This window comes from Cebus imitator, unplaced genomic scaffold, assembly GCF_001604975.1.
Source record: "Cebus imitator isolate Cc_AM_T3 unplaced genomic scaffold, Cebus_imitator-1.0 Scaffold169, whole genome shotgun sequence".
In the NCBI taxonomy this organism is placed as follows: Eukaryota; Metazoa; Chordata; class Mammalia; order Primates; family Cebidae; genus Cebus; species Cebus imitator.
Window position 1 is genome coordinate 1,689,014 of NW_016107484.1, and position 9,833 is coordinate 1,698,846.

At 45.2% G+C, this 9,833-nt stretch overlaps 1 protein-coding gene across 1 annotated transcript in view; it reads left to right on the forward strand.

Moving 5' to 3' along the window:
• Positions 1–4,522: 4,522 nt before the first annotated feature.
• CCDC62 (coiled-coil domain containing 62) overlaps positions 4,523–9,833 on the forward strand; it is a 63,822-nt gene continuing 58,511 nt past the window's right edge. Inside the window, exons 1-2 of the mRNA XM_037744227.1 lie at positions 4,523–5,090; positions 9,232–9,424. Coding sequence (XP_037600155.1) covers positions 5,055–5,090; positions 9,232–9,424 — 229 coding nt within the window. The 5' untranslated portion in view covers positions 4,523–5,054. The remainder of the gene's footprint in view (positions 5,091–9,231; positions 9,425–9,833) is intronic.

Genomic DNA, 9,833 nt, shown 5'->3' on the forward strand with positions numbered 1-9,833 from the left:
ACCAGTAAGCCACTTCTTCGATATTAGAAGACATTAGAAGAAATAATCAGCCTTGCATAAAATTTATGGATGAAAGTATTCATCACAATATTATTCATAATAAAAAATTGCAAATGTTATAAATTAACAATTGGAAAATGGTTAAAGAAGTGATGGTGCATTGTGTGGTAGAATATTATGCATATGTTTAAAGAATCATATTTTCTAAGATTACTTGGAAACATGTTTGGTAATATCAAGTGGGGGCATCCCAGACATTTATTTTAGAAATTTATCATCATAATTTTAGACTTTTATCATCATTATTGCTGTGAGTGGAAGGCCATTCAGAGAGGCTAGAGGTTCTTATTCTGGCTGTAAATTGTGTGAGTAAAATTCTGCTAACCAATTAAAAATGTGCACCCATGTTCAGTATATCATCCTGGAAATAGCAATTGAAACGTGTCTTCTCACAAGAGAAAAATGACAGTTTTGATGCATTGGATGAATTTAAATTTTAAGTCAGGTGCTGCAAATTGGAAAGAAGACTTGTGGTGTTTTAAATTCCTGTAGACACTTTTAAGAAACTTAGAACCCATGAAACCATTGTTTATTGCCATGCAAATTACAATCTTGAATGAGTTTTTTTTTAAATAAAGTATTAGAAAACGTGTAATAAAGATGTAAAATTGAAAAATGAAATTCTGCATTAACTGTGAATTTTACTAAATAGAACTGGTGAAGCAAATTTATCCATTGAGACTATCTGGTATGTGTTACGTATGTATTCTGTTGGTGCTGGAAGATGTCTGTGTGCTGTATCAACATGTGACTTCGTGTAAAGTTTCTTTATGTTCACAGTTCTTAGCAAATGCAGTTTCAATCTGTAGATAGCCAGCAGTGGATGTTACTACAGGAAAATGCAGGATTAAAATTGTCCTTATGTATAACGTGTCTGAATCATTTTTTTGAAACTGAATTTAAAATGCAACATAGTCTAATCATTGATTAAAATGTACTAATTAATTAGGGCGAAGCTGCTTTGACACACCTCTGTAATCCCAATACCTTAAGAGACTGAGGTGGGAGGATCACTTGAACTCACAGACCAGTCTGGGCAACCTGCCAAGACCCTGTCCCTACAAAAAATACGAAAATTAGCCAGGCATGGTGGCATGTGCCTGAATTCTCAACTTCTTGGGAGGCTGAGGTGGGACGATCATTTGAGCCTGGAAAGTTGAGGCTGCAGTGAACTGAGATCACATCACTGCAGTCCAGCCTGGGCAGCAGAGTGAAACCTGGTCTCCAAAAAAAAGCAAAGTATTAATAGTTTAAAAATGGACTTTACACATTCTTATAATCTAATTTTAGTAAAAAAGTGAAACTTTAAGGAGCCTTATAAAAGATTTTCCATGATTGAGCTGGCAACTTTTAATGCAAATACTTTTTGCATGTAGTTTTGATAAGTATTTCACTTTTAAAAATAGATGCTGATGGGCCGGGCGCAGTGGCTCAAGCCCGTAATCCCAGCACTTTGGGAGGCCGAGGTGAGTGGATCACGAGGTCAAGAGATCGAGACCATCCTGGTCAACATGGTGAAACCCCGTCTCTACTAAAAATACAAAAAATTAGCTGGGCATGGTGGTGCATGCCTGTAATCCCAGCTACTCAGGAGGTTGAGGCAGGAGAATTGCCTGAACCCAGGAGGCGGAGGTTGCGGTGAGCCAAGATTGCGCCATTGCACTCCAGCCTGGGTAACATGCGTGAAACTCCGTCTCAAAAAAAAAAAAAAATAGATGCTGACAAGTGATACTTGTTTTTATTATTACATAAAAGCCAGTCTGGTAGCTTTCTCTTAGTTTAAAAGTTGATAAATTACTTTTTTTTTTCTTTTTTTAAGACAAGAGTCTCACTCTGTCACCCAGGCTTGAGTGCCGTGGGGTGAACTCGGCTCACTACAACCTCTGCCTCCTGGGTTCAAGCGATTCTCCTGTCTCAGCCTTCTGAATAGCTGGGGTTGCAGGTGCACACCACCACACCTGGCTACTTATTGTATTTTTTATTACAGACAGGGTTTCACCATGTTGGTCAAGCTGGTCTCCAACTCCTGACCTCGTGATTTGCTTGCCTCGCCCTCCCAAAGTAATGGAATTACAGGTGTGAAATAAATTACTGTTTTAAAGATGAATTTTACCTTTTAGTTCCTGTCCTTATTTTTTACTAAATTCCTTTAAGAAATCAAATAGATTGGGAAGAGTTCATTCAGAACTTCAGTTTGACTTAGACTGTGAGTATAAAATCAGTTGCAGTGTAATTCTTGTAGCTTTCACTTTTGTCATTTTTGTTTTCGTTTTTTTTTTTTGAGACAGTTTCGTTCTTGTTGCTGCCCAGACGAGTGCAATGGTCCGATCTTGTCTCACCGGAACCTCCACCTGCGGGTTCAAGCGATTCTCCCGCCTCAGCCTCCCCAGTAGCTGGGATTACAGGCTTGTGCCACCATGGCCAGCTAATTTTATATTTTTAGTCGAAGAGGTTTCTCCATGTTGAGCAGGCTGGTCTCAAACTCCCGACCACAGGTGATCCGCCTCGGCCTCCCAAAGTGCTAGGATTATAGGCGTGAGCCACCATGAGCCACCAGCCCACTTCTGTCATTTTTTTAAAGTTATATATTCTCTTTAAATTGTTTAAAGAAAACCTGTGGAGAGCAAAGGTAAAACTACTGAGATTTTTAATTTGCACCTAGTCATCATAATGCTCATACCATATTCAGTTATTTATGAACTATAATCAAGATAAACCTACTAGCCTCGATACACACAATTTTATTTATTTTTGAGACGGGTCTTGCTCTGTTGCCCAGGTTGGAGTGGAGTGGCATGATCACAGCTCACTGCAGCCTTGACCTCCAGGCTCAAGTGATCTTCCCACGTCAGCTTCCAGAATAGCTGAGAGACCACAGGCGCGTGCTCCCATACCTGGCTAATTTTTACATTTTTTAATAGAGATGTGGGTCTCCGTGTGTTGTCCAGGCTGGTCTCAAACTCCTGAGCTCAAGCTATTCTCCCACCTCGGCCTCCCAAAGTGCTGGGATTACAGGCGTGAGCCACTGCACTCAGCCTGTACATGTATTTTTACCTGAGCGTTGCACATGGTTGCCTGGTGAGCAGTGGCACTTGAGGACTTCCCAGAAAAATACTAAGTCCTACAGTAGTGAAACCTAAGAAGCATGTGAATTAAAACGATCCTCACTTCAAAAATTGACCTTCAAACCACATTCCTTTACATCTTATCACCACCAAGACTTACTGCACAGCCACCTACTGCTAGACTGTTTTGAGCAACTATTCAGAATTTGCTTTATTTTTTTGTATTTCTCTGATGATCAGGGAAGTAGACCACCTTTTTGTGTTTATTGGCTATTTGGTTTTTGTTTTTTGAGTCAGAGTCTCTTTTGGTCAGGCTGGAATGCAGTGGCATGATCACAGCTCATTGCATTCTGCATCTCCCAGCTCAAGTGATCACCTATCTCAGCCTCCTGAGTAGCTGAGACCACATGAGTGCACCACCACACCCAGTTAACTTAAAAATATATGTATATTTTTTGGCCAGGTAGAGTGGCTCACGCCTGTAATCCCAGCAGTTTGGGAGGCCAAGATGGGCCGATCACCTGAGATCAGGAGTTTGACAGCAGCCTGGCCAACATGGTGTAACCCATCTCTACTAAAAATGCAAAAAGGTAGCCCGGCATGGTGGCGGGCACTTGTAATCCCAGCTACTCAGGAGGCTGAAGCAGGAGAATCGCTGGAGCTCCCCAGGAATCAGAGGTTGCAGTGAGCTGAGATCGTGCCATTGCACTCCAGCCTGGGCAACAAAAGCGGGACTCCGTCTCAGAAAAAAAAAAAGTGTTTTTTAGAGATGGAGTTTCACCATGTTGCCCAGGGTGGTCTCAAACTCCTGAGCTCAAGAGATCCTCTCACATTGGCCTCCCAAAGTGCTGGGATTACAGGCCACCATGCCCGGCTTTCTTGATTTTAAACTCTAAGACATTGCCTTTGTCTCCCGAACATGAACCTATCAGTAAAGCTTCAAAGTAAGAAACCTTAATTTTGTTTTTCCATTTTCAGATTGTCTTTTTTGAACACAAGGCCATGTTTTGCTATTTCATATTCAACCACAAAGTAAAGTTAAAACCCTGTAAGACCGTATTTGGTAACTTATCTTGCTGTCTAATGGGTTAAGCAGTCAGGGATGGGCAGCCAGGGCTGAAGTGTGATAAGCCTTATTTTTTCCTAGTCCAGTTCCCACGTCTTAGGAAGAGTGAAAGATGGTTGAAGAGGTTTGACTATGGAAGGACAGGTGAAAAAGCTTAGACTGAACCCAGAATATGGTAGATTTTGTCATGAGAAAGTACCATGGTTCTCATTGCTTTTCAGGAGCCCCCCAAAATAAATTTCTCTCTCTTTATCTGCGATTCTTGGTTTAAAGTACTGTATCAAAGGTGCTAGAGTGGCTCGGAACTGTTATCCCTGAGGGCTGGGCTCTGCCTCCACACATGCGAGTGTCAGGTCCTGTTCTTAGAGTCAGGTACACAGGAGCGAGCACCGCCGAGCTCACGGTTATTAGGGGGAAGATGCTAGATACGGAAGTGAGCAACTCAAATGCCATAAACCAGGATGCTGGGGCGGCGCAACAGCCTCTATTCGCTTCTTCACTCCCTGGGTAATGGTGAGCAGCCAGTTCTTCCAGGCCTTCCAGCGCCGGAGCCTCGGGCGTGGACAAAAAGCGTCCGTACTCAGCCTGGGCCAGTTGGGAGCCCCCAGTCTCCGAGGTGGAAGAACAGTGCCCACCAGCGTGGTGGGGCTGCGGCCCGGAAACCCTGGGGGGAGCCCTGAGCCCTGGCGGGCTCTCGCCGCGTGGGCGCCGGGCAGACGGTTGGGGTGCGGGGCGGGGCCCGGCCGGGGGCGCGGGGCTCCAGGCCTCCGGGCTCGCCCCAGCCGCTCGGGGCCGGCGCACCGATGGCGTTTCTAAGGTGACGCCGTCCACACCGGCCTTCTCCGCGGGCGGAGGAAACCCCTATGAACCCTTCGGCCGCCTTCCTCGTCGGGCGCCAGGTGAGCGGCGGTTCCTCCCCGGCGCGGCGGGGCGCCGCGGGAACGGTGCACATTGGCTGAAATCTAGGTTGCTTCTCAAGAACGGTGTCTGCTTAAAATGTGAAACAATACACTGTACACAGAGGAAAACAGCGTCGACCGTTTCCTTAACCCAGTAACACCTTGTTATTTAGTACAGGCCAGAGAGTGGCGCGTACCCGGTGCTTACTGTTTAAGGAGGACGATTGGCGTCTGGGGAGCTGCTGTCCCACACACCTCGCTGGCTGTCCTTAATTTACACACCCTGGCGAGTGGAGGAAGGAACTCTCTCACAGCTCCGCTGTACAGAAAAGTCTGGAAGTGGGCTTGCCCCAGGGTCGCGTCCGTCAGTGTAAGACGACCTGCCTTTGGATACTCGGCTTGCTGCCCGCTTTCCTGGCGTGGAGTATGTGCTCCTTGCCTGGCGTGTGTCGGGTCTCCATAGGCAAGCCTGGAGCCTGCAAGTCTGAAGTCCTGCTCGCCTCGGCTGAAGTCTCCCACCCGCTGCCTGCGTTCGCCATTGTCGCTGATCGCCCAGCGGAGCTTCCCCACAAGCCCCTCACCCAACCCTGCCATCTTAACTGTTCTTATGTTAATGTAAATACCTCTCACCCAACTCTGCCATTGTAACTGAGCTTGTATACTCCTTGCCCCTACCCCCACCACTGTAATTTAACTTACTCTGCAACACCCCCGCCCCCAAAAAACTACCCAAATCTATAAAACCAACTCCTATCCCACTGCCCTTTGCTAATGCCCTTTTCCGCCTTAGCCCACCTGCACCCAGGTGAATAAACAGCCATGTTGCTCACACAAAGCCTGTTTGGAAGGGCTCTTCACTCAAGGCGCGCGTTTTGTCAGCAGTGTGCTGGGGCCCAGCCACTGGCGCTCAATAAATTTTTTTGAATGAATGAATGAATGAGGGGCTAACCCAACACTGGAATTCAAGCTTTGAGACTTGAAATCCCTTGACTCCAAATTTCATTTTCCGTGTTAAGACTAGTACTAGGTCGGGCGCGGTGGCTCATGCCTGTAATCCCAGCACTTTGGGAGGCCGAGGTGGGCAGATCACAAGGTCAGGAGTTCAAGACCAGCCTGGCCAAGATGGCAAAACCCCGTCTCTACTAAAAATACAAAAATTAGTCAGGCGCGGTAGCAGGCGCCTGTAATCCCATCTACTCTGGAGGCTGGGGCAGGAGAATCACTTGAACCCGGGGGGCTGAGGTTGCAGTGAGCCGAGATCGCACCACTGTACTCCAGTCTGGGCAACAGAGTGAGACTCCGTCTCAAAAACAACAAAAACAAAAACTAGTAACTGTAATTTATCATCATTCTTGTTTCTTTATGTATTTTTGAGACAGGGTTTGGCTCTGTCCCCAGGGCTGGAGTGCAGTGGCGCAATGTCGGCTCACTGCAACCTCCACCTCCCGGGTTCAAGTGATCCTCCTGCCTCAGCCTTCCTAATAGCTGGGACTACAGGCGCCCACCACCATTCCGAGCTGATTTTTGTATTTTTAGTAGAGATGGGGTTACACCATGTTAGCCAGGCTGGTGTGGAACTCCCAACCTCAAGTGATCTGCCCACCACCACCTCTCACAGCGCTGGGATTGCAGGCATGAGCCACTGTGCCCAACCTCATTCTTGTTTATTTACAAATCTTATTTTTCAAAAAGCAGTAAGGAGGTACAGAGGGCCTCTGGTGAAGCTTTAAGTACTGTCTTTAAGGTGGAACCCTATTAAAGTACCATCTTTATTTCATGGGCAGGGACAGCACCATGATTTGAAATGTGGTTTACTGTGTTAATGAGAGTTGTTGTTTGTTGAGCGGGCCAGGCTTTGTGCTCAGTACTTTACAGATTTTGTCTTGTTTAATTTTCTCCACTCCAAGACGTTAAAAAGCTGTTGCAGGCCAGGGTGTGGTGGTTCATGCCTGTAATCCCAGCACTTTGGGAGGCAGAGGTGGGTGAATCACAAGATCAGGGGAGTTCGAGACCAGCCTGGCCAACATGGGGAAACCCCATCTCTACTAAAAATACAAAAAATTAGCCAGGCATGGTGGCAGGTGCCTGTAATCCCAGCTACTCGGAAGGCTGAGGCAGGAGAATCGCTTGAACCTGGGAGACAGAGGTTGCAGTGAGCCGAGATCGTGCCGCTGCACTCCAGCCTGGGTGACAGAGCAAGACTCCATCTTTAAAAAAAAATGCTGTTGCTATCATTTTACGGGTGAGGAAACTAATGTTTAGAGAAGTTAAGTAACTTGCCCAAGGTTATGTAGCCATTAGCTGGCGAATTCTGGGATCACAATTTGGTCAGACCAGCTTTAGTGCACTAGACTTTAAAATGCTGTATACTTAAAAGGAATTATTGTTTTAATAGATAATAGTGTTAGGTATAAAAATGGTGTCATGGTTATGTAAGAAATATTCATTTTTAGAGATCATACGGAAGTATGTAAGGGTGAAATGGTACTTTTTCATCGATAATGAAAAGAAAAGGAAATTGAAGCAGCTGTAGCAAAATCTTGATAATGGTAGAACCTAGGTGCTGAGTATACGGGAGTTTATTGCACTATTGTCTTTGGGTACACGTGAAAAATTTACTTATGGAATTTGACTTTTAATTAGGTATGTTATATTTGGACAATTTGCAATATTAAATTGTCCTTGATTGATTGAATAGATATAGATGCCTTAGATGTTGTAGTTGTCATAAATATTGAACTCTATAATTTTCTTTTTATAGACTAAAATTCCTTTTTTTTTTTGTTTCATTCTGTTTTTTTTTTTTTTTGAGACACAGTCTCGCTCTGTTGCCCAGGCTGGAGTGCCAGTGGCATGATCTCAGCTTACTGCAGTCTCCGCCTCCTGGGTTCAAGCAATTGTCCTGCTTCAGCCACCTGAGTAGCTGGGACTACAGGCGTGTGCCACCACGCCCGTCTAATTTTTGTATTTTTAGTAGAGATGGGGTTTCACCATGTGGTCCACGATGGTCTCGATCTTGTGACCTTGTGATCTGCCCACCTCGGACTCCCAAAATGCTAGGATTACAGGCATGAGCCACCGTGCCCGGCTTAAAATTCCTGTTCTGTAGTAAGAATCATTAACATTTACACAGTAACTATTTCATGTTTTTTTTTTTTTTTCTTTTGAGATGGAATTTCGCTCTTGTTACCTAGGTTGGAGTACAGTTGCACTATCTCGGCTCACTGCAACTTCCACCTCCTGGGTTCAAGAATTCTCCTTCCTCAGCCTCCCAAGTAGCTGGGATTACAGGCACTGAACTAATTTTTGTATTTTTGGTAGAGACGGGGTTCCACCATGTTGGCCAGGCTGGTCTCAAACTCCTGACCTCAGGTGATCCGCCCACCTTGACCTCCCAAAGTGCTGGGATTACAGGCGTAAGCCACCACGCCTGGCCACTATTGCATGTTTACCTGTACTTGGTTACTGTAATTGCTGGGGCAAGGTGGGGGATAATGTTACTGATTGGCAGAGAAAAGCGTTTTTGGCAAAGGGTGAAAAAGTGCAGAAATAGGTTTATTTGCTTACCCATTGGGTTTTAGAAGTAGTCCCACTTTTTAAGCATGGTATGTGTGGCGTGACAGAAAATTGTAGAGAAGTAGAGTGCATGGTAGGTCTTAACTTGAGCATGTTTTAAGTATACATAATCTTTTGATGCCATGTTATTAACTTAAAACTTAATTGAGGCCGGGCATGGTGGCTCACACCTGTAATCCCAGCACTTTGGGAGGCCAAAGCGGGCGGATCATGAGGTCAAGGGAGCGAGACCATCCTGGCTAACATGGTGAAACCCTGTCTGTACTAAAAAATACAAAAATTAGCTGGGCGTGGTGGTGCATGCCCGTAGTCCCAGGTACTCAGGAGGCTGAGGCAGGAGAATTGCTTGAACCCAGGAGGCGAAGGTTGCAGTCAGCCGAGATCGAGCCACTGCACTCCAGCCTGGCACCTGGCAATGGAGCTAAACTCTGTCTCAAAAAAAAAAACTTAATTGGACTACTTAGAATTGGCAGCAAAAGAAGATATACTTATTTGGAAAGTGGACCTTGGCTGATTTGTTATTGATTTCATTCTATTTTGATGTGAAACCGCTTTCTATGTTTAGAACATCGGGTCAGAAGTTGAGATTTCCACTATTGAGAAACAACGGAAGGAGCTGCAGTTGCTCATTGGAGAGCTGAAAGATCGAGATAAAGAGCTCAATGATATGGTTGCAGTGCACCAGCAACAACTGCTTTCATGGGAAGAGGATCGGCAGAAAGTGTTGACATTGGAAGAACGTTGCAGCAAATTGGAAGGTCAGAAATACACTCAGTGACAGCAGTTACGCACTTCTGTGTGCTGACAGACACGTCGATGGGCTCATGGGGAAGACGGAGAGGAAGTAAAGACTGCAATTCCTGCTGTCCCCAAGTTTAGTCTCAGGGGAGACAGGAGGACTTTATGAACATCCACAATGGGACAGACACACACAAGTAAAGTAGGGCAAGCAAAGTATTCCAGTATAAACAGGGGGCTGGACAGAGCTCCAGTTAACATGGGGTGAGCGCCAAGGATGAATCTGAAGTTTTGAGCAAGAATATGAGGGAAGATGCCATATGACTAGCCATTTCTCGAGAACTAAACTGAAAGATTTTGAGCTTTTGGTATTGAATTTGATCTTAAGTTCCTAAAATGATCTTTTTTTTTTTTTTTTTTTTTTTTTTT